Source organism: Abramis brama (assembly GCF_963993115.1).
Source record: "Abramis brama genome assembly, chromosome: 4".
Lineage (NCBI taxonomy): Eukaryota > Metazoa > Chordata > Actinopteri > Cypriniformes > Leuciscidae > Abramis > Abramis brama.
Window position 1 is genome coordinate 1,743,628 of NC_139966.1, and position 27,042 is coordinate 1,770,669.

The following is a 27,042-nucleotide window of genomic DNA, read 5'->3' on the forward strand; positions in this document are numbered from 1 at the left end:
GCCTATTCTATATTACGATTTTAGTATCATATTGATTAATAAATGCACGCACAATTATCCGTGAACTTGATAAATGTTGCAGATATGTTTTAGGCTACTATCCACAAACAAATTGCTTTCAATTATGTGTGCAAAATTCAGAATTCAACGAATGTGCAGCAATTTGTACAAATAGAGACATTTTTGTGAATAAAATACATTTTTGTTTTATTTTGTATTTATATACACACACACACACACACACACACACACACACAGTAAAATACATTTAAAATTCAAAAGCATATGAATGTTGTTAAATAAGGTTAGATGTTAAAAACATGGTTAATTTAATATTCGGTTTAAAATTTCGACCACACACTGCATTCTTACAATAGCCGTTCTTACAATATCACTATGTGTAATTGCCAAATAAGTTATTTGCCACTAATATGCAACGTTTTAGAAAAGTGTAAATTAGTAGAATATCCAGTGTTATGAAAACAGTAGGTCAACATAACTACAATGCATTCTATAATTCTCGGTCTTATTCTGCCCTCTAGTGGCATATCGAAATGAATACAAACCTTAACATATTTACTAACAGACCAAACACAGTAAATAATCATACTAATAAAGTATATGTACAACAAAATCTGATGAGCTCAGAATATACGCGTTTAATTCCACGCTAAGCAAATTGCCGAATACACTCAAATGAGATCGACTCAGACGTCAATAAATGGACGCGCAAATTATAATCACTAATACAAAATAAAACAAAAATGTCTTTTATACACAAAAATGTCTCTATTTGTACAAATTGCTGCACATTCGTTGAATTCTGAATTTTGCACATTTGAAAGCAATTTGTTTATGGGTAGCCTAAAATATCTGCAACATTTATCAAGTTCAAGGATAATTGTGCGTGCATTTCTTAATCAATATGATACTAAAATCATATACAACAAAAAAATCAGATAAGTCCAGACTATGAACGCAAAGAAACTCTGTTTTACTTGACTTGGCTTGCACTGCCTTAGCCTAGCACTACTGCGACCTTTATTATTATTATTATTAATAATACTAATATTAATTTAACTATTATTGTTGTTGTTGCACTGCATTCGTTGAATTCTGAATTTTGCACACATAATTGAAAGCAATTTGTTTGTGGATAGTAGCCTAAAACATATCTGCAACATTTATCAAGTTCACGGATAATTGTGCGTGCATTTATTAATCAATATGATACTAAAATCATAATAAAGTATAGGCTACTACAAAAATCAGATAAGTCCAGAATATGAACGCAAAGCGTTTAATTTGACGTTAAGCATTTTCCTCCCATAGAAACTCATTATAAGAACGCTAAATGTAGCTTAATGCATATTAGAATGTCCCCTTATTATGTCGAAATAACGAGAGATTTATGTCGAAATAACGAGATATTTATGTCGAAATAACGAGATATTATGTCGAAATAACTACTTATTATGTCGTAATAACGAGATATTATGTCGAAATAACGAGATATTATGTCGAAATAATGACTTATTATGTCGAAATAACGACTTATTAAGTCAAAATAACGAGATATTATGTCGAAATAACGACTTATTATGTCGAAATAACGACTTATTATGTCGAAATAACGACTTATTAAGTCGAAATAACGAGATATTATGTCGAAATAACGAGATATTATGTCGAAATAACGACTTATTAAGTCGAAATAACGAGATAAGTTTTCTTTATTTTTTTTTCTCACCTTGCGGTTCAGGGCTTCCGTAAGAAAGAGAGCAGAGAATGTGACCGATCTAGCGCTAGTTTAAGCTCTCTCACCAACACTCCTGTTAAAATCACGGAAACTGACGACACTGTGACATGAATCTCTTACATCGAATCTGCACTTTGTTGTTTATGAGGGGAGAATTCACGAGTTTCAGTCAGACTTCAGACAGAGAGCGCGCACTGAACACAACTCTTCGTTTCAGCGATGACTAATCTGAATGCCTCTGATTGGCCGATCACATTCAACAGAAACAGATGATTGGTTAAAATGCTCAACGCTGCAAAATTAAATCTGCCAGAATTCTGCCGTCAGATGGACTGAATAAACATTACATATTTGTAGTTTGTTTAACCAATATTCCAGGCCTGGAAATTGCTTTTTTTTTTTAAATTCCATGACCTTTCCAAGTTTTTCTTGACCGTACGAACCCTGATTTTAAGACATGTCATCTTATTATTATGAACATTATTTTAAAGTGCATTTACCAAAATTCATCATGAAAGATCTATTGTTACATGACTGATGTTTGCTTCAGCATTAGATACTGATATATTTTTAGGCTAACTTATTGTTGCACTTCGTCTTTTTGCACGGACACGCAGACATCTTTAAATCTGAACAACAACAGCACTGTGAGTGTGTTTACAAAGCAAGCACATCAAATAATGATCTGCTTTGCACTCATCTTGTACGGGACATGTGAATGTCTTTTATTTATTCCACAAGTTTTGACGCGTATCTTCTTGTCTTGTATTCACTCTCAAAATCCATATAGTTCCTTTTCACTGTTTATTCTTCCAAGTCAACAAAGAATCACATTTCTTACATACAGCATAATCCTCTTGCACATCAATGTCTTCTCAACAACTTATTTGTAGAGATACTATATAATACTTGTGAGGCAATTTATGCTATATTATGCGAATGATATTAAGGATGTCGCACTCTCTGATCATTACTGTATTTTCTTTGATTTATTGATCTCTCCTGCCATCGAAGTTAGATCTGTGTCTGTCAAGAAGAGATGCCTAAATGAGAACACTAGTGTACTATTTATGAAGGCCATATCCCTAAGACCGAGCATATCTGCTGACTCGGTTGATTCTCTCCTTGATTCTTTTAACTCGAAGGTTAAAAATGTAATTGATGATATTGCTCCTGTGAAAGTCAGGAAGAATGGTAAACAAAAAGCACCTTGGAGAAACTCAACAGCAGTGCAAATTATGAAAAGACAATGCAGAAAATCAGAGCGCATGTGGCGAAAGACAAAACTTGTAATCCACTATAACATCTATAGAGACACCATTCGTGCTTTCAATATGGAACTAGGCAAAGCTAGACAGACTTTCTTCTCCAATATCATAAACAGAAACCTAAATAATACTCGAAATCTCTTCGCTACTGTCGACAGACTAACAAATCCCCCAAGCCAGATTCCCAGTGAAATGCTCTCCGACAGCAAGTGTAGTGAGTTTGCTACCTTTTTCTCTGAGAAAATCAGTAATATTAGAAAGGTGATCAGCACATCCTTGAGTTGCGCTGGGGTCAGTCAGATCAGACTACAACCTGAGAAAGTAGTTACTATGTCTGATTTTGAAGAAATTGATGGCAAAATTCTGAAAGAAACCGTTCAGCACCTTAAAACATCAACCTGCGCCCTTGACACACTTCCAACATCTTTTTTTAAAAGTGTGTTAGACTGTTTAGAAGCAGATCTCCTAGAAGTGGTAAATGCCTCACTTTTCTATGGAAGTTTTCCAAACTCCCTTAAAACTGCTGTTGTCAAACCCCTCCTGAAAAAGAGCAATCTGGATAAGACTATATTAAGCAACTATAGACCGATCTCAAATCTTCCTTTCACAGGCAAAATCATTGAAAAAGTTGTCTTCAACCAGCTGAACAAATTCTTAAACTCAAATGGATACTTTGATAATTTTCAATCTGGCTTCCGATCGCATCACAGCACAGAGACGGCGCTCATTAAGATAATAAACGATATTCGCTTAAATACTGATTCAGGCAAATTATCAGTGCTGGTTCTACTCGACCTCAGTGCTGCATTTGACACTGTCGATCATAACATACTTCTCGACAGGCTGGAAAACTGGGTGGGGTTTTCTGGGACAGTTCTAAAATGGTTCAGGTCATACTTAGATGGGAGAGGTTATTATGTGAGTATAGGTGACCATAAGTCTGAGTGGACGCCCATGACATGCGGAGTCCCTCAAGGCTCAATTCTTGCGCCACTCCTGTTCAACCTGTATATGCTCCCAATGAGCCAAATAATGAGAAAGAACCAAATCTCTTACCACAGCTATGCAGACGACACACAGATCTACTTAGCCCTATCGCCTAATGATTACAGCCCCATTGACTCTCTGCTTCAATGCATTGATGAAGTCAACAGCTGGATGTGCCAAAACTTTCTACAGTTAAACAAAGACAAAACTGAAATCATTGTGTTTGGAAACAAAGATGAAGTTCTCAAGGTGAACGCATACCTTCACTCTAAAGGTCAAACAACTAAAAATCAGGTCAAGAATCTTGGTGTGTCTTTAGAGTCAGACCTTAGTTTCAATAGTCATGTCAAAGCAATAACTAAATCAGCATACTATCATCTGAAAAATATTGCAAGAATTAGATGCTTTGTTTCCAGACAAGACTTAGAGAAACTTGTGCATGCTTTCATCACCAGCAGGGTGGATTACTGTAATGGACTCCTCACTGGCCTTCCCAAAAAGACCATAAGACATTTGCAGCTTATACAGAACGCTGCTGCCAGGATTCTGAGCAGAACCAGAAAATATGATCATATCACACCAGTACTCAGGTCTTTACACTGGCTGCCAGTTACTTATAGGATTGATTTTAAAGTATTATTACTAGTATATAAATCATTTAATGGCCTAGGACCTCAATACATTGCAGATATGCTCACTGAATATAAACCCAACAGATTACTCAGATCATTAGGATCACATCAGCTAGAAGTACCAAGAGTTCACTCTAAGCAAGGAGAGTCTGCTTTTAGCTATTATGCCAGCCGCAGCTGGAACCAGCTTCCAGAGGAGATCAGATGTGCTCCTACATTAGTCACATTCAAATCCAGACTCAAAACACATCTGTTTAACTTTGCAATTAATGAATGAGCACTGTGTCACTGTTTGTCCGACTGTTTATCCTGTGTCTTATTTTAGTCTTTATTCTAAACTGTTTTAATTATTTTTAGTTCTTTCTTGTTTCTTTATTTTAAACTGTTCTTTATTCTAAACTGTTTTAATTATTTTTAGTTCTTTCTCGTTTCTTTATTTTAAACTGTTTTGTATATTCTTATTTCTTCTGATTATTTTTAATAGTATGTAAAGCACTTTGAATTACCATTGTGTATGAAATGTGCTATATAAATAAACTTGCCTTGCCTTGCCTTGCCTATATTATAATAATCGGTCAAAAGCTTTGTGTTCTCTCACTGTGCGTCTGCACTTATTGCATGCGCATCAAACTTTTTGTCTAATACAATTTTATTTAGCTTATATTGTATTGTGGTTTTCTTACAATGACAACATTACATGCAGTTGATAATTTATTAGACACTGATAATTATGTTAATTATATATTTTTAAATGTAACATACTGTAATAATCTATAAGCATATTTAACAATCGGTCGAAGACAAATAATTGCAAAGTGTTTATGAGCAATTTAATCTGGCTTACAGATACAGTATGTTGTTCCATGCGCCATCTGGTGGATATACTGTGAAGCACAACACATTTATCTAAATAAAAAAATAAAAATGTGCTGACAGGATTCAGCGGCATTCCACGGGACAAATTGCAGCAAGCCATGGGAAAAATGCGCATTCTTAATGGCCACATCTGTATATTTTCTTGTTTCTGTGTTTCTGTGTACAGGCAGTGATTGTTATTTTCCCCAGCTCTGTTTTGAATGAGCTCCAACAGCGGTACATGTCTTCATATTGACTGTCAATTACGTTACAGTCAGAGTGAATTAAATGTTACCTTGCTTGTGTTTGTTCTCCAGCTGCTCAGCCACATTATTCTGGTTCATCTTCCTCAGGATCGCCACCGTGATCTTCACAGCTTTGTCTGGTCCAAAACACTCCACCATCTTATCCACAGTTTTCAGCCTATCTGTATTCTCCATTTCAGATTTTGATATACACTCACGATCATTCTGTAAGTGCCACTGAAACTCCTTTAGATCATCTTCACTCAGGTCCTTCAGTGAGTTCAGAAGCAGCTCTTCATCAGACGCCATCGTCCTTCACCGATTCACAGCTGCAGGACAAAAAGAAAAAGTTCTTAAGTAGTGTCACTCCTAACATTTGGACCTGAGCACTCAAATGTTATTTGGATTATGAAATGAAGCTGTGATCGGATCTGGACTCTCACTAAACTAATACAAACTCCTCTGTTGAAGAAGTCCTATAATGCTCCTTTTTACAAGATAATATAATAACACAAGATAATATGAGTGTCAGGCGTCCCATAGACTGGTTCTGTGAAGTTTCAGCTCGAAATACCCCACAGCTCAACTATTATGCTATTCTGTAAATACCCACTTTTGAGTGGGAGCAAAGACATGATGTTTTTGAGAGTGTGTGTCTCCTTAAATACAAATGAGCTGCTGCTCTCCATCCCCCTTTACAGCTCGTGCCTCAGATACTCTGCCAGCAATAAATAAAGCATCTGTTTGGTTTTGATCATCTCTGTCGAGGTCATTATGAAATGTTTGTTCTTTGCATTTGTTTAAAAAGCCTTGCCAATTTAAGCTTCTGATATATGGTTTTCTGAGCGCAAATACACAAAGTTCACCAATTGGTTATGTCTCTGAACATAATCAGCTGGGAATGAAATCACATATATATCAGTAGAATAGATCTGAGAAAGAGCATTTCTTGGACTCTGCTCACACTTTCTTGGGTGGGAATTATTTAAATGAGAATGTAATGAGGTTTAAGGGAGTTCAGAAACAGTGAACACGGATATAGAGAATAACTCCAGCTGGTTCACAGCATTTCTGAGCATTTTCCCCGTTTCTGTGTTCCTGTTTTTTTAAATCTGCCCGTGTCCTGTTTTCCCGTTCCTGTCCTGCCCTCTGGAATTGTTTGTTTGATTGGACTGATTTACTGTGTGCTGATCTTCTGCATGTTTAATGGACTACGACTTTAGATTATGCTACCAATAAAACTTCACTTGGATCTTCTCTCGTTGTCGCTCAGTGCTTGGCAACACTTCCACAACATCGAATCATTAAATAAACATTAAATAGAGTTGAACATTTAAAAAGGCATAATATGAGCTCTTTAAAAAGTCGGCGGTTCCTCACACAAGAGTCACACAAACACTGACACACAAAAACAGGCAGACGCGCGGCTCAAAGTGAGGTGATCAGATGTGCAAGCAGAGGTTTGACACAGAATGTTTCTGTGGACAGACTGAATTATGAATAATATACTCTCACATGATCTAAATTATTTAAAATAAAGGTTCTGAGATGAATGTGTGTATTTCTGAAGAGAGAAATTAGATACAGTCTGATTTGAGAGACATACAGTATGAGGCATCAGAAAGCTGTGTTAATTAAATCTGCTAAAATTACTGTAAAAGATCAAATAATTGCTTTGAGTTTTGTTAGCAATCAAAAATGTTATATACAATGTGTCAATGCTGTTTGATAAGTCTAGATCAATGTGAATGGTCTCCTACAGTCTCCTATAGTTAGGAGACAGACAGACAGACAGACGGGTAAATAGACAGACAGCACTGATATATATAGTTAGGAGACAGACAGACAGACAGACAGACAGACAGGTAAATAGACAGACAGCACTGATATATATAGTTAGGAGACAGACAGACAGACAGACAGACAGACAGACGGGTAAATAGACAGACAGCACTGATATATATATAGTTAGGAGACAGACAGACAGACAGGTAAATAGACAGACAGCACTGATATATATAGTTAGGAGACAGACAGACAGACAGACAGACAGACAGGTAAATAGACAGACAGCACTGATATATATAGTTAGGAGACAGACAGACAGACAGACAGACAGGTAAATAGACAGACAGCACTGATATAGTTAGGAGACAGGCAGACAGGTAAATAGACAGACAGCACTGATATATATATAGTTAGGAGACAGACAGACGGGTAAATAGACAGACAGCACTGATATATATAGTTAGGAGACAGACAGACAGGTAAATAGACAGACAGCACTGATACATATAGTTAGGAGACAGACAGACAGACAGACAGGTAAATAGACAGACAGCACTGATATAGTTAGGAGACAGGCAGACAGACAGACAGACAGACAGACAGACAGGTAAATAGACAGACAGCACTGATATATATAGTTAGGAGACAGACAGACAGACAGACAGACAGACAGGTAAATAGACAGACAGCACTGATATATATAGTTAGGAGACAGACAGACAGACAGACGGGTAAATAGACAGACAGCACTGATATATATAGTTAGGAGACAGACAGACAGGTAAATAGACAGACAGCACTGATATATATAGTTAGGAGACAGACAGACAGACAGACAGACAGGTTAATAGACAGACGCGGTCCTACCCCAAAGCAACAAATAAAATAAAATTCCTTATCAAAATTTATAAGGAAAGACAAGTATTCTGTTTAGGCTTGGCTTGTAGGGAATTCCAAACCTGCGTATATTCAAACGCACATAACTATAGAACCCATTCTAAATGCGCATGTGAACGCCATCAGTGTTTCTCACAGGTTCGCATTTAAAGTCTGTGTAGAGAGAATGGTGTCGTCTTAGCGGCCCCTAATTTAATAACAAATGATCATTGCGACGGAAGCAAATCAATTAAAACTAACTTTAGATGGAAATAACTTAACTCTGCTGTACAGCCGAAACAATCTCTGTTGCCTTAAATTATACGCTTATCTCTGTAAAGCTGCTTTGAGACAATCTACATTGTTAAAAGCGCTATATAAATGAAGATGACTTGACTTGACTTGACAGACAGCACTGATATATATAGTTAGGAGACAGACAGACAGACAGACAGACAGACAGGTAAATAGACAGACAGCACTGATATAGTTAGGAGACAGGCAGACAGGTAAATAGACAGACAGCACTGATATATATATAGTTAGGAGACAGACAGACGGGTAAATAGACAGACAGCACTGATATATATAGTTAGGAGACAGACAGACAGGTAAATAGACAGACAGCACTGATACATATAGTTAGGAGACAGACAGACAGACAGGTAAATAGACAGACAGCACTGATATAGTTAGGAGCAGACAGACAGACAGACAGACAGACAGGTAAATAGACAGACAGCACTGATATAGTTAGGAGCAGACAGACAGACAGACAGACAGACAGACAGGTAAATAGACAGACAGCACTGATATATATAGTTAGGAGACAGACAGACAGACAGGTAAATAGACAGACAGCACTGATATAGTTAGGAGACAGGCAGACAGGTAAATAGACAGACAGCACTGATATATATAGTTAGGAGACAGACAGACAGACAGACGGGTAAATAGACAGACAGCACTGATATATATAGTTAGGAGACAGACAGACAGACAGGTAAATAGACAGACAGCACTGATATATATAGTTAGGAGACAGACAGACAGACAGACAGACAGGTAAATAGACAGACAGCACTGATATAGTTAGGAGACAGGCAGACAGGTAAATAGACAGACAGCACTGATATATATATAGTTAGGAGACAGACAGACGGGTAAATAGACAGACAGCACTGATATATATAGTTAGGAGACAGACAGACAGACAGGTAAATAGACAGACAGCACTGATATATATAGTTAGGAGACAGACAGACAGACAGGTAAATAGACAGACAGCACTGATATAGTTAGGAGACAGGCAGACAGACAGACAGACAGACAGACAGGTAAATAGACAGACAGCACTGATATATATAGTTAGGAGACAGACAGACAGACAGGTAAATAGACAGACAGCACTGATATATATAGTTAGGAGACAGACAGACAGACAGGTAAATAGACAGACAGCACTGATATAGTTAGGAGACAGGCAGACAGGTAAATAGACAGACAGCACTGATATAGTTAGGAGACAGGCAGACAGGTAAATAGACAGACAGCACTGATATATATATAGTTAGGAGACAGACAGACGGGTAAATAGACAGACAGCACTGATATATATAGTTAGGAGACAGACAGACAGGTAAATAGACAGACAGCACTGATATAGTTAGGAGACAGGCAGACAGGTAAATAGACAGACAGCACTGATATATATATAGTTAGGAGACAGGCAGACAGGTAAATAGACAGACAGCACTGATATATATATAGTTAGGAGACAGACAGACAGGTAAATAGACAGACAGCACTGATATAGTTAGGAGACAGGCAGACAGGTAAATAGACAGACAGCACTGATATATATATAGTTAGGAGACAGACAGACGGGTAAATAGACAGACAGCACTGATACATATAGTTAGGAGACAGACAGACAGACAGGTAAATAGACAGACAGCACTGATATAGTTAGGAGACAGGCAGACAGACAGACAGACAGACAGGTAAATAGACAGACAGCACTGATATATATAGTTAGGAGACAGACAGGTAAATAGACAGACAGCACTGATATAGTTAGGAGACAGGCAGACAGGTAAATAGACAGACAGCACTGATATATATAGTTAGGAGACAGACAGACAGACAGACGGGTAAATAGACAGACAGCACTGATATATATAGTTAGGAGACAGACAGACAGACAGACAGACAGGTAAATAGACAGACAGCACTGATATATATAGTTAGGAGACAGACAGACAGACAGACAGACAGGTAAATAGACAGACAGCACTGATATAGTTAGGAGACAGGCAGACAGGTAAATAGACAGACAGCACTGATATATATATAGTTAGGAGACAGACAGACGGGTAAATAGACAGACAGCACTGATATATATAGTTAGGAGACAGACAGACAGACAGACAGGTAAATAGACAGACAGCACTGATATATATAGTTAGGAGACAGACAGACAGGTAAATGGACAGACAGCACTGATATAGTTAGGAGACAGGCAGACAGACAGACAGACAGACAGGTAAATAGACAGACAGCACTGATATATATAGTTAGGAGACAGACAGACAGACAGACAGGTAAATAGACAGACAGCACTGATATATAGAGTTAGGAGACAGACAGACAGACAGGTAAATAGACAGACAGCACTGATATATATAGTTAGGAGACAGACGGACAGGTAAATAGACAGACAGCACTGATATATATAGTTAGGAGACAGACAGACAGACAGCACTGATATATATAGTTAGGAGAGAGACAGACAGACAGACAGACAGGTAAATAGACAGACAGCACTGATATATATAGTTAGGAGACAGACAGACAGACAGCACTGATATATATAGTTAGGAGACAGACAGACAGACAGGTAAATAGACAGACAGCACTGATATATATAGTTAGGAGACAGACAGACAGACAGGTAAATAGACAGACAGCACTGATATAGTTAGGAGACAGGCAGACAGGTAAATAGACAGACAACACTGATATATATATAGTTAGGAGACAGACAGACGGGTAAATAGACAGACAGCACTGATATATATAGTTAGGAGACAGACAGACAGGTAAATAGACAGACAGCACTGATACATATAGTTAGGAGACAGACAGACAGACAGACAGGTAAATAGACAGACAGCACTGATATAGTTAGGAGACAGGCAGACAGACAGACAGACAGACAGACAGACAGGTAAATAGACAGACAGCACTGATATATATAGTTAGGAGACAGACAGACAGACAGACAGACAGGTAAATAGACAGACAGCACTGATATATATAGTTAGGAGACAGACAGACAGACAGACGGGTAAATAGACAGACAGCACTGATATATATAGTTAGGAGACAGACAGACAGACAGGTAAATAGACAGACAGCACTGATATATATAGTTAGGAGACAGACAGACAGACAGACAGACAGGTAAATAGACAGACGCGGTCCTACCCCAAAGCAACAAATAAAATAAAATTCCTTATCAAAATTTATAAGGAAAGACAAGTATTCTGTTTAGGCTTGGCTTGTAGGGAATTCCAAACCTGCGTATATTCAAACGCACATAACTATAGAACCCATTCTAAATGCGCATGTGAACGCCATCAGTGTTTCTCACAGGTTCGCATTTAAAGTCTGTGTAGAGAGAATGGTGTCGTCTTAGCGGCCCCTAATTTAATAACAAATGATCATTGCGACGGAAGCAAATCAATTAAAACTAACTTTAGATGGAAATAACTTAACTCTGCTGTACAGCCGAAACAATCTCTGTTGCCTTAAATTATACGCTTATCTCTGTAAAGCTGCTTTGAGACAATCTACATTGTTAAAAGCGCTATATAAATGAAGATGACTTGACTTGACTTGACAGACAGCACTGATATATATAGTTAGGAGACAGACAGACAGACAGACAGACAGACAGGTAAATAGACAGACAGCACTGATATAGTTAGGAGACAGGCAGACAGGTAAATAGACAGACAGCACTGATATATATATAGTTAGGAGACAGACAGACGGGTAAATAGACAGACAGCACTGATATATATAGTTAGGAGACAGACAGACAGGTAAATAGACAGACAGCACTGATACATATAGTTAGGAGACAGACAGACAGACAGACAGGTAAATAGACAGACAGCACTGATATAGTTAGGAGCAGACAGACAGACAGACAGACAGACAGACAGGTAAATAGACAGACAGCACTGATATATATAGTTAGGAGACAGACAGACAGACAGGTAAATAGACAGACAGCACTGATATAGTTAGGAGACAGGCAGACAGGTAAATAGACAGACAGCACTGATATATATAGTTAGGAGACAGACAGACAGACAGACGGGTAAATAGACAGACAGCACTGATATATATAGTTAGGAGACAGACAGACAGACAGGTAAATAGACAGACAGCACTGATATATATAGTTAGGAGACAGACAGACAGACAGACAGACAGACAGACAGGTAAATAGACAGACAGCACTGATATAGTTAGGAGACAGGCAGACAGGTAAATAGACAGACAGCACTGATATATATATAGTTAGGAGACAGACAGACGGGTAAATAGACAGACAGCACTGATATATATAGTTAGGAGACAGACAGACAGACAGGTAAATAGACAGACAGCACTGATATATATAGTTAGGAGACAGACAGACAGACAGGTAAATAGACAGACAGCACTGATATAGTTAGGAGACAGGCAGACAGACAGACAGACAGACAGACAGGTAAATAGACAGACAGCACTGATATATATAGTTAGGAGACAGACAGACAGACAGGTAAATAGACAGACAGCACTGATATATATAGTTAGGAGACAGACAGACAGACAGGTAAATAGACAGACAGCACTGATATAGTTAGGAGACAGGCAGACAGGTAAATAGACAGACAGCACTGATATAGTTAGGAGACAGGCAGACAGGTAAATAGACAGACAGCACTGATATATATATAGTTAGGAGACAGACAGACGGGTAAATAGACAGACAGCACTGATATATATAGTTAGGAGACAGACAGACAGGTAAATAGACAGACAGCACTGATATAGTTAGGAGACAGGCAGACAGGTAAATAGACAGACAGCACTGATATATATATAGTTAGGAGACAGGCAGACAGGTAAATAGACAGACAGCACTGATATATATATAGTTAGGAGACAGACAGACAGGTAAATAGACAGACAGCACTGATATAGTTAGGAGACAGGCAGACAGGTAAATAGACAGACAGCACTGATATATATATAGTTAGGAGACAGACAGACGGGTAAATAGACAGACAGCACTGATACATATAGTTAGGAGACAGACAGACAGACAGGTAAATAGACAGACAGCACTGATATAGTTAGGAGACAGGCAGACAGACAGACAGACAGACAGGTAAATAGACAGACAGCACTGATATATATAGTTAGGAGACAGACAGGTAAATAGACAGACAGCACTGATATAGTTAGGAGACAGGCAGACAGGTAAATAGACAGACAGCACTGATATATATAGTTAGGAGACAGACAGACAGACAGACGGGTAAATAGACAGACAGCACTGATATATATAGTTAGGAGACAGACAGACAGACAGACAGACAGGTAAATAGACAGACAGCACTGATATATATAGTTAGGAGACAGACAGACAGACAGACAGACAGACAGGTAAATAGACAGACAGCACTGATATAGTTAGGAGACAGGCAGACAGGTAAATAGACAGACAGCACTGATATATATATAGTTAGGAGACAGACAGACGGGTAAATAGACAGACAGCACTGATATATATAGTTAGGAGACAGACAGACAGACAGACAGGTAAATAGACAGACAGCACTGATATATATAGTTAGGAGACAGACAGACAGGTAAATGGACAGACAGCACTGATATAGTTAGGAGACAGGCAGACAGACAGACAGACAGACAGGTAAATAGACAGACAGCACTGATATATATAGTTAGGAGACAGACAGACAGACAGGTAAATAGACAGACAGCACTGATATATAGAGTTAGGAGACAGACAGACAGACAGGTAAATAGACAGACAGCACTGATATATATAGTTAGGAGACAGACGGACAGGTAAATAGACAGACAGCACTGATATATATAGTTAGGAGACAGACAGACAGACAGCACTGATATATATAGTTAGGAGAGAGACAGACAGACAGACAGACAGGTAAATAGACAGACAGCACTGATATATATAGTTAGGAGACAGACAGACAGACAGCACTGATATATATAGTTAGGAGACAGACAGACAGACAGGTAAATAGACAGACAGCACTGATATATATAGTTAGGAGACAGACAGACAGACAGGTAAATAGACAGACAGCACTGATATATATAGTTAGGAGACAGACAGACAGACAGCACTGATATATATAGTTAGGAGACAGACAGACAGACAGGTAAATAGACAAACAGCACTGATATATATAGTTAGGAGACAGACAGACGGGTAAATAGACAGACACTGATATATATAGTTAGGAGACAGACAGACAGACAGACAGGTAAATAGACAGACAGCACTGATATAGTTAGGAGACAGACAGACAGGTAAATAGACAGACATCACTGATATATATAGTTAGGAGACAGACAGACAGACAGACAGACAGACAGGTAAATAGACAGACAGCACTGATATATATAGTTAGGAGACAGACAGACAGACAGACAGACAGGTAAATAGACAGACAGCACTGATATATATACACTGCTCAAAAAAATAAAGGGAACACTTAAACAACACAATGTAACTCCAAGTCAATCACACTTCTGTGAAATCAAACTGTCCACTTAGGAAGCAACACTGATTGACAATCAATTTCACATGCTGTTGTGCAAATGGAATAGACAATAGGTGGAAGTTATAGGCAATTAGCAAGACACCCCCAATAAAGGAGTGGTTCTGCAGGTGGTGACCACAGACCATTTCTCAGTTCCTATGCTTTCTGGCTGATGTTTTGGTCACTTTTGAATGCTGGCGGTGCTTTCACTCTAGTGGTAGCATGAGACGGAGTCTACAACCCACACAAGTGGCTCAGGTAGTGCAGCTCATCCAGGATGGCACATCAATGCGAGCTGTGGCAAGAAGGTTTGCTGTGTCTGTCAGCGTAGTGTCCAGAGCATGGAGGAGCTACCAGGAGACAGGCCAGTACATCAGGAGACGTGGAGGAGGCCGTAGGAGGGCAACAACCCAGCAGCAGGACCGCTACCTCCACCTTTGTGCAAGGAGGAGCAGGAGGAACACTGCCAGAGCCCTGCAAAATGACCTCCAGCAGGCCAAAAATGTGCATGTGTCTGCTCAAACGGTCAGAAACAGACTCCATGAGGGTGGTATGAGGGCCCGACGTCCACAGGTGGGGGTTGTGCTTACAGCCCAACACCGTGCAGGACGCTTGGCATTTGCCATAGAACACCAAGATTGGCAAATTCGCCACTGGCGCCCTGTGCTCTTCACAGATGTTGCAGGCAGCAGAACGTTCTCCACGGCGTCTCCAGACTCTGTCACGTCTGTCACATGTGCTCAGTGTGAACCTGCTTTCATCTGTGAAGAGCACAGGGCGCCAGTGGCGAATTTGCCAATCTTGGCGGCGCGCCTAGCGTTTCCTACGCGTTTTTAGGCACGATATGTGAACAGCGCCTAATTGTGTTTATATCATCATAATATAAAAGTAGCCTACCTATTCTTGTGTGAAATGACAAAAACCATCCATCCTGCTTATACAGGAGACACTGCACAGAGGGGGGTGAAAACACAAGATACATGGAGGACAAAGACATTTCCATGTCCTGCACCTGTGACTGCATACAACAAACACATGGGAAACACATGGTTGATCTGTCTGATCAGCTGTTACAGTACTACACAACACAGCACAAAACCATGAAGTGCTACAGAAAGATCTTTCTACACTTCTTGGACATTGCTTCCACCAACTCTTTCATTGTGCACAAAAAGAGCTACATGGTAACTTGTCCCATAAAGAGTTTATGGAGCAACCTATAACAGAGCAGAATGTGTATCCACACATGCACAGGACCAAGGGCTGTATGTTTGCATTCACACATGTACATATGTAAAGTGAACATGATGGACATGCATGCATGCAACAATTTTTGACCACAAGCAAAACAGAAGAATTTCAATTCAAACTTCCTGATTAAACATTAATGTAGACTAGTGTGATAAACTGTGTATTTTTACACCCAGATTTTAATTAATATTTGCAAATTTATTTACAAATAAAACTGAGGCACATAAGCTCAGATCAATGAGGCCTGTGATTAATCAGTTTGAAAAAGAAATACAAAATCAGTTGTAATTGTAAGAAAACAAGTTGACAAAACAAAAAGTTATCCAATATTTTCTGTAGTTGCTGCCGGGTCTCATCATCCCTGACTGCATCCACACCGGTGTCTCATTATCTTGTCAGTCTCAGCCGATTTAAAGCCTTTATTGTTCATGAGTCCAACATACAGCCACTCAAGAAAACATGCAGTCTACCTGAGGGAATAATATGCTCATGTGTTTTGCTGCTCAAGAAACATTTCTGGTTATTACCAATGTTGAAAATTGATGAATAGAAAGCTCAAAACAGATTTATCTGAAAAAGAAAGCTTTTGTAAGTTATAAATGTCTTTACTGCCACTTTTGATCAATTTAATGCATCCTTGCTTAATAAAAGTATTACTTTCTTAAATTTTTTTACAAAAGCTTTCTATTTCAGATAAATGCTGTTTTTAAGGATGGTTTGTGTGTAATGTGACTTTTTTTTAATGACATTAAAATTATTATTAGAATTAAAGTGTCCATAAATAGGTTAAGCAAAACAAATATGTTTATACCTGATAATCTTTTGTACACACACTTAACTGCAGACACTGAAATGACATACACTGTGTGGTATAGTACAAATATTTTGAGTGTTCAAAGTGTCCTGATTGTCCCTTATTTTCCTTTTCTGAAGTTGCAACCCTTCCTACATCTTGGATGAGCTGAGGCTGAGGCAGGGTAAATAAACAGCAACTTTTCCTTTTTTAGGGTGAACTATCCCTTTAAGATGGCAGAGTATTGTTTTTAGGCATTGAGAAAGTTCACACCATTTTTTTTTCTTTATCAAAGTAGTTGATTTATCTCGTAATTGTCAGTTTTAGTTTAAGTTCAGATAAATGCCTCTTAAGCTGCACAGGTTTTCAGCACATGTGTAAAAACACAGATTATGCTTTTTTTGTGCTATACATTTCCAATCACACATTTTGCATTCAAAAGCAAACAGATTGTATGTATTTATGTTGCTTTATTTTCGCAATGATATTTGAGAGGTACTTCTATATTTCTACAACTCCCTTGCAGTTCATTTAAGTGCTGCTGGTTTCACTGAGTTCATCATATAGACAGAAGGTGGCAGTATTTAACTGTCTGTAAAGGACTTGAAGCTGTCGAGTGATAGTTTCTGCTTTAAGAGATCAGAAGGCATTTTAAGAAACACTGTTTGAGAAATCTTACTAATGAACACCAAAACAGTGATTTCACAGTACAGCAATACAGTATTTCACAGTACTAACACACACTTCTGTAGGGCCGTGCACAGGGGGGTGACCCGGTGGCTAGAGCCACTGCCCCTCTGCCCTCATCGACTGAGGTGCCCCTCTTCCCCACCCCCACCGCTCCGCTCAAAGCATTCCGCTGATTCCGCTAATCCGCTCCAGGTTTTCCCGCTCGCTCCGCAGCATTACTCACAGTATACGACAGTTCACGAAAGCTGTCGCATTAACAGGTAGGCTATGCAAGACATCTGCATGAATCTGCGAAATTAGTCATTTGTTTTTGTTGTATTTATGTCGGTAATGTTTTGCTCTTGGTCTTCTGGCTTCTGGCTCTTTCTTTGATTTATATCAACCAGGGCAGGACTGGCCATCGGGCATACCGCGCATTTTCCCGGTGGGCCGACGTGCTTTTTGGGCCGATACATCTCATACTCATACATTATTTTTATTATTATTATTTTTTCTTTTTCTTTTTAACGGCCCATAAAATTTGTATATCGGCGGCCCATTCGTTTTGTTTTGTTTTGTTTTGCTTAATTGGCGGCGCTGGGTTTGTGCTGGTGTAATGCATTGGTCAGAAAAAGTCAGTGTTAGAATAGAATAGCGTATGAATAGAAAGTTGAAAAGAACAGCATCTATTTAAAATAGAATATTTTCTAACATTATAAATGTCTTTACTGTAACTTTTGGTCAGTTTAACTCATCCTTGATGAATAAAAGTATTGATTTATTTTATTTCTTTCCCCCAAAAATAAAATTAAAATTCTTACTGACCCCAAACTTTTGAGGGTAGTGTTTAATGTTACAAAAGCTTTATAATTCAGATAAATGCTGTTCTTTTGAACTTTCTATTCATCAAAGAATCCTGAAATAAAAATGTAAATAACTGTTTTCAACATTGATAATAATCATAAATGTTTCTTGAGCATCAAATCATCATATTAGAATGATTTCTGAAGGATCACTCACTGATGCTGAAAATTCAGCTTTGATCACAGGAATAAATTACACGTTACTATATATTCACATAGAAAACAGCTGTTTTAAATTGTAATAATATTTCAGAATATTACTGTTTTTGTTAGCATTTTGAATCAAATAAATGCAGCCTTGGCGAGCAGAAGATACTTCTTTTAAAAACATTAAAAATCTTACTGACCCCAAATTTTTTAACAGTAGTGTATATTTTCTGCCCTTCATCAGCTCCTGTGATGATGATGATAGTGAGGAGGATCAGGATCAGGAGAGAGATGAGAGAGTGTAGAGTCCGCGGTAAGCAGAACTACTTTCAAAACACTTAGGCCATGTCATGAGTGTAGGAACCCATAACCCAGTTACAGATTATTTCCACATCTGCATAGTTGACGATTACCGCAATTCACTAGAAATTTAATAAGAGGTGTTTGTAAACCATGTTTTCCGCCAAAATAAAAGCTTGATGCAGTTTCCGTCAAAATAAAAGATCATGTGCTTATCTCTTTCAAGTACAGAAATTGGTACAAAACTAATTATGAAAGTTTCCTTCATTGTTTTAGTGCATTTGTTTTACAAAATATGGCTATTACTGTCATTGGATTAATATTATAACTATTATTATGTAGTAGGTGTAATGTAAATAGACACTGTAACTAAAAGACATTTGAATATTTCTTTGTTTAATTTGCACACTGAATATGGGTTGGAGCTTTTAATTTTGAACTCTCAAAGTGAACCAGATTGATGAATTTAACAGTAAAATGCACAACATTTTCTTATGGGGAGGCATGCCCCCAAACCCCCCTAGAAGGACCGAGGTCCACCCACCACAGATTTACCAAATATCCTGTGAGAAAACACTGGTATTGCTATGTCAATGCAGATTATAGCTTGTTTTAGGCTTCATCACTGTATTAATAAATGTCAAATTTTTACTTATTTCATCTGATAACTCTCACTCGTTCCTATACTCACTCATTACATGGCATTAGTGGTTTTAAGGAATTGGAGTTGGTATGCATATATTTAAGGGCGTGCAAAGATGGGTGGTGTTTATGATCATATAGTGGGCCAGTCTGGGCCAAAATGCCAGGGCCGATTTTTTTTTTCTTTGCCCCAGTCCAGCCCTGTGTACAACATATCCACGTTCTTAGAATTAGCTGCTTGTCTAATCAAATTATTGTACTCTCGATCAGATCTAATACAAATAACTAAATTTTCTGTTGTTGGCACACTTTGTAGTGTGCCAACCCCCCCCCCCCCCCCCCCCCCCCCCCCCAAAAAAAAAACAAAACAAAATAATCACCCCTTTTTTGGTTTAGGCCACTGCCCCATAAAATGTCCTGCCTACAGTTGGAGCATAGACATTGATGAGAGTCATTTTTTCACTTTCAAATACAGCTTGTATTTTTAATTTTTAACTGAATAAAGGAACATCTTTAGATCTGGGAAAAACTCATCAACTTTAACTGATCTCAAGCCTTTGGTTCTTTGTAAAAAGGACTGAATTTTGGTGAAAGAGTAAGCACTCTCCACATCCATCTGTGTGTCTCCACTAACATCACTTTCAGACTCTTCGTGTTCATAAACGTTCATTATCTGACTGAGAAGAACAGCTCATGGGATTCGTCTTTGACACTTTTGTAACTTGTTCAGTGTTTGATTTAAAAACACTGAACTTGATTTCAAACTTGATTTAAAGTTAGATTTTTTTCTGTATTTTTTAAATTTGGAAATGTCATCGTCCACAGTGTTGGGGCTAGTTACTCAAAAAAGTAATATATTACATATTACATATTACTCTCAAAAATAGTAATGCCTTACTTTACTTTATTACTCCCTGGAGAAAGTAACTAGTTATATTACTAGTTATATTACTAGTTACATTTTTTTTTCTTAATTACTCTATAATTGCCTGAGATGCATCAGATGGAGGGAGAACATACAAAGGAGGAGTGTTCTTTAGGGTCTTTATTACGCCAACAACAGACTGGCACTGTCTAGCACAAATAACTACAAACAACTGTACTTGTACTTGCCGTTGTTGACGCTTCCATTTTTCCCCATCTGTCCCAATAATATCTGTCTGCAGAGCCGCAGAGCCACAGTTTCACCACAGCAGTTTCACCACAGCAGTTTTACCCGCGCATGCGCAGTTTCAGGTTGTAATTCAAGCCCTATAAATAGTCATTTATATGCAAAATTGTCTATAAAACACAACCGGTCTTCCGACCTTTTACTTTATGCGCGAGGGAGAGAGAGCAATACAGCGCTCGTGTTGTTTGAAGGCGGTGAGAGTGAACGGGCTGCGCGCGCGCGTCCGGGGCACTATATTTTTTTTTCCCAGGATGGTAGGAGAAGACTCATGAATATTCATTAGGGAAGTCATCCCCGATTGGCCTTAACTGCCGCGTGTCGACCAATCGGTGATGGTAAATGATACCTCGTGCCAAACCCAGACCAATCACTGTTCCATTCACGCCCTCCTCCCCTTCCCTTCTGTTCTCTGTGTTGTGTGCCTTGTGTGTGATGAAGGTGCTACTGGCAAATGTAACGCAAGTAACTAGCTCGGGAAAACTGTAATAATATTACTATTTTCAGACGAGTAATGCCTTACACTACTAGTTACTGAAAAAAGTAATATTATTACAGTAACGCGTTACTTTGTAACGCGTTACACCCAACACTGATCGTCCAACAAAACCTCTTCCTCATTAAACAACACTGACTCAGCTACTCTAGTCGTGGTTTGACCAGTTCTCTTCGGTTCGCCAGGTAAAGAGGCTCCGCTTTCGGCCCGAACGGGTGGCGGGTCCACTGCGTTAACAGCCCACGTCTCACCTGCTCTCTCTCTGGGCACGGGGGAATCACAAGCCCTACAGTCCCACACCCAAAGCATTTCATCATCTCTGATGTTACATGCACAGTGTAGTCAAAGTCATCAACCTTAAACTTAAACACCAAATTCAATTCTTTATCGCTCTTTATGAGAATCATGTGTACATGTCTCCTAAAAGACACAACGTGTTTAAGATGAGGAGATTTACAGCGGATAGGAATCCTCTTTATCAGAGACACTAGTTTTCCTTGTCTATGATAATGAGCAAATGAAGAAACACAGACACATTTCCATAATGACCAACACAACTTACCAAGAGCAGCGGAAATGAAAAATAACAATGTTTTGGAAAGTGATATTTTCAGATAAAGTCTTCCTCTGGCGTTCCACATAAAGGAAGATGAGCTCAAAAGAATCAACTCAAAAGATTCGGTCATGAAGTCGTCTCGGAGATCTCAGTTTACATATATATTTATATATAAATGATTATTATTAATATATTTATATATTATAGTCTCGTCAGAAATTAGCTTAGCACTGGCGCAGCCTCGCCTTAGGATTTCCTAATGATTTTCCTCTTTTTTTTCTTCTTTTTTCACTCTGTCACTTTAATTGAAAGAAAAATGATAATGATCATTAAAAACCTAAAGAAAAGAGTCGCACTTACGGGTTGAATGTCAATGAAAGCTTTTGACTGACTGTTTTCACTACTTTTTGTAAGGTGGCGGTGGAAGTATAATGGGGAGGGCTCAAAGTTTATTATTATTATTATTATTATTGAGCATTTTCACATAGGTGAAATAAAAATGTATTTACTCTGGCTTCTTCCTTTAAATATCACAATCCAGACACTTTAATTGGAGAGTATAGATTTTCTGTAGCCATCAAAACTACATCTGTTTGTCATAATTGATCTTCTCACGAAAGCTGATCGTCTGTGAATCAACGCCTGGCCTACAGTGTTGAACATTTACATGTTTACTTTCCATCACTGTATATTTCAGATTGTAAAGAGTCTGTAAATTAATCTAAAATAAAAACAGAATCCCTAGAGCTCGATATCATTATAATCCTGAAGATGAATTCCTGAAGACTTACCGTGATGTGATATTTGTGCCAGTGTAAAATATGTGTTGGCTCTCTGTCACCCTGTTTGAGTTTGCATTCTGTGCGCTGTCTACGCTTCCTCTTTATGGTTTTCCTGCCTGCAACTTTGACGCAAGCAGGAAACAGGCTAACGCATGTATTGATGCATGTATCCTCTGTCCAGCTGTATCAAACTGAGAAACAACTGAGCAGCAATCTGGTCTCTGTGTCTCTTATTTGGTTCTCCAAGTGCACTGTCAGGCTTCACGAGATTTGGAGGGCATTGCAGAAGACTGTAGATAATTTAATAAAAAAAGTCATGGTGGTTTGGGTTTTGTTTTTACTTTCACGTTTCATGTCTTTAATTTTGTAATTTACCTATAGTCAAAGTTCCTGTCATGTGATTCCCTTTTCCCTCATGTGTTCTTGCCATGTGCTCCTCTTGTGAATGTGTCATGTTAGGTGTGTTGGACATCGGCTGATGTAACTGATCGGCGAGAGTTGCTGAAAACAGAGACGTGAAGTCTGAAGACACTTTCTGCTTCCCGTAGTGACGCTCACGTGATGTTTGCATACTTTACCACAGCTTTACCTCAGATATCAGATACCCCGTCCATCTCCAGACATCAGTCACATCAAGTGTCTCCAGGAATGGATTATATTCTGAATTAAGTGATGAGAGTCGGCCTGGTGGATTTCACCTACGATTCTGTGTCATTAATGTTTCCATCAGAGATTGGTTTCCATCTTCTTGTGTTGTCTTGTTCCTGCAGAGAATTAAAGGTGGAAGAATCATTTGAAAAGTGTTTTACATTAAATCGGTTTGTTCATAGTCAATTTTACGGACCTGTATCGTGTGTTAAACAGGACAGTCCAGTGTGCGCTCATGCAGAATATGTAAATCTCAGTAATCGGCACATTACCAGAGCTTTACTATTATTATTATCCGCCTACACCTAAAAATGATGACTTTACTATCACATATGTTCATAACGTCCTGAAAGTCAGTTGTTGTGAAGTAAAAGCACAGTTTGTGATAAATAATAAGAAAGACTAAATAAGGCCGAGTCTGAAACTACAGTCTCTACTGAGAATCAAAGCTTGTTGAGATTGAAACAAACACTCGCTGATATCTGATGTCTTCCTTCAAGATGATTCTGTCCAATCTGAGGAGGATTCGTTACGATCAGAAATATTTCACACATTTCAGTCTGTCATATTGACCCTGAGGTCTGTGTGTCTTTGATTATAAACACACACAAATATGATCTTGACTTTGTCATGTTCATGATAGAGATATTTCAATGTGAGCTGAGGCACAGAGGCTGGTGTGTGTGTGTGTGTGTGTGTGTGTGTGTGTGTGTGTGTGTGTGTGTGTGTGTGTGTGTGTCGCTCCTGTCATATAAAGCTGTTGTGCTTGTCAAGCTCTGGCATTTTGTACACAATTTCCCCGCTTGAAAGGAACAGACACATCATCAACGAAGGCCTTAACTGGATTCCACTCTTCTCTTTATTGCATCAATTATCATGAATGTTCAAATAGGTAGACAGAAGAAAGGTGAAAAACCTTTAACAGAAATCAAATGTAAATTAAAATATGTAAAAATATGTAAATTAATTGCAAATAAAAGCTTATTAAACATCCGTTGTTGTCATTTAAGTCTGTATCTCTCAAATAATTCTCAAATAATATTCATTTCATTCTGCTGATCTCTCGTCACATTCATGATCATTCATACTGTCATCAGTTCATATCAATCATTTTCCTTACTCGAAATAAATGTTAACTTAAATACAATGATGAAGAAAGTGGTGTAGAGCCAAATGTATATACAGTCAAACGTCACAAAGCTTACTGTGTAAAAAAAAAAAGAGTCAAAAGCCAAAAAAGTCATAAAGTAGGAAAAGGATCCGCACATGTCGAATAGTGCAAAGACTTTCCAACTGTTGTTTGATGATGCTTCATTAGAGTGGGGAGATTACATTGGTGGATTCAGGTGCAGCCGGGAACTTTATGGACTTATCTCTAGCTAGGAGTCTCCAGATCCCATCTGACTCACTCACTAAGCATTAAGCTGGTTTAGATCATACTTATCTGACCGCTACCATTTTGTCTATTTGAATGGAGAAAAATCGATCATAACTCCAGTAAACTATGGAGTGCCGCAGGGATCTGTGTTAGGCCCTCTATTATTCTCAATATATATGATGCCACTTGGAAATATTATAAGGAAACATGGAATTAGTTTCCACTGTTATGCTGATGACACTCAAATATATATTTCATCACGGCCGGATGAAAACGCTAAATTATCCAAATTGGCAGAGTGTGTTAAAGATACAAAAGATTGGATAACGCGTAATTTTCTTTTATTAAATCCAGACAAGACAGAGATAATACTTATCGGTTCAAAAAACCGCCCACAGAACCTCTCACAATACAACTTTGACATCATAGGATGTCCTGTTACTTTATCCTCTACAGTAAAAGACCTGGGTGTTATATTAGACTGCAACCTGTCTTTTGAAAATCATATTTCATATGTTACAAAAACAGCCTTTTTCCACCTTAGAAACATTGCTAAGCTACGTAACATGCTATCAGTTTCTGATGCAGAAAAGTTAGTTCATGCATTCATGACCTCGAGACTAGATTACTGTAATGCTTTATTAGCCGGTTGTCCTGCATCCTCAATTAACAAGCTACAGTTAGTCCAAAATGCAGCTGCTAGAGTTCTTACTAGATCAAGAAAATATGATCATATAACACTGATTTTATCATCACTGCATTGGTTACCTATAAAGTTCCGTATTAATTACAAGGTATTGCTACTGACTTATAAAGCCCTAAACGGCTTAGCTCCAGTCTATTTAACGGATCTTCTATCGCCCTATAATCCATTGCGCTCTTTAAGATCAATAAATTCGAGGCTTTTGGTCATACCTAGGATATCCAGATCAACCAAAGGAGGGAGAGCATTTTCACATTTGGCTCCGAAACTCTGGAATAGTCTTCCTGATACTGTTCGTTGCTCGGACTCACTCTCCCAGTTTAAAACTAGATTAAAGACTCATCTTTTCAGCCAGGCATTCATATAATATTTTTAATCTTACAGTTCAAACTACAATCCGGCCTCTAGTTCATAAATGCCAGAGGAGAACTGGCCCCGACTGAGCCTGGGTTCTCCCAAGGTTTTTTTTTTTCTCCATTAGGTCACCTGATGGAGTTTTAGGACACCATTAGGTCACTTGATGGAGTTTTTTCGGTTCCTTGCCACTTTTGCCTTTGGCTTGCTCAGTTGGGGATATTTTGGGGATATTAATTTTATTTTATCAATCAATAAATTCCACTAGAAACAAACCTTGTTGTATTATTTTATTTTAATTTAATACTGTGAAGCTGCTTTGATACAATCTGTATTGTGAAAAGCGCTATACAAATATACTTGATTTGATTTGATTTGACTCACTACCCTTCTGACGGTTACTGCACTGGATGGAAGACCTCTGGGTCCCGGGAAGGTAACCCTTCTAACCTCTCTCCTTCGCCTCTCTATTCACCAACACCAAGAGGAGTTATGTTTCCACCTGATACAGAGTTCCCTGTGGTCCTCGGCCACCCCTGGCTTTTTCACCATAACCCTCACCTTGACTGGGCCACTGGCGCTATCCTCAGTTGGGGTCCCACTTGTCATGTCACCTGTTTGGTCCAGAGTTCCCCTGACCCTATTCTCGAGTCTCAAGATCCCCTAGACCTATCTCAAGTCCCCACTCAGTACCACCATCTCAAGGCAGTCTTCAGTAAAAAGAGAGCCACCTCTTTACCACCACAGCGTCCTTATGACTGCGCCATTGACCTGCTTCCAGGTAACTGTCCCCCCAGAGGCCACACATTCTCCTTGTCTTCTCCCGAACGTGCTGCTATGGACAAGTACATTGAGGAGGGCCTCACAGCAGGCATCATTCGTCAGTCCACTTCACCTGCTGGTGCTGGTTTTTTCTTTGTGGGCAAAAAGGATGGGGGCCTTCGACCCTGCACAGATTACAGAGGCCTCAACAAAATCACTATCCGGAACCGTTACCAGTTGCC

General features: G+C 38.6%; 1 protein-coding gene across 2 annotated transcripts in view; it reads right to left on the reverse strand.

Moving 5' to 3' along the window:
* The window catches only part of LOC311081538 (protein NLRC3-like), a 90,870-nt gene extending 67,810 nt beyond the window's left edge, over positions 1-23,060 (reverse strand). For both annotated transcript variants that reach the window (XM_084112083.1, XM_084112084.1), the window contains exons 1-2: positions 22,965-23,060; positions 5,797-6,075 (exon numbers count right to left, since the gene is read on the reverse strand). In XM_084112083.1, the coding sequence (XP_083968209.1) occupies positions 5,797-6,055 (259 nt within the window). In that variant the 5' untranslated portion in view covers positions 6,056-6,075; positions 22,965-23,060. The remainder of the gene's footprint in view (positions 1-5,796; positions 6,076-22,964) is intronic.
* Between the last annotated feature and the right edge of the window lie 3,982 nt (positions 23,061-27,042).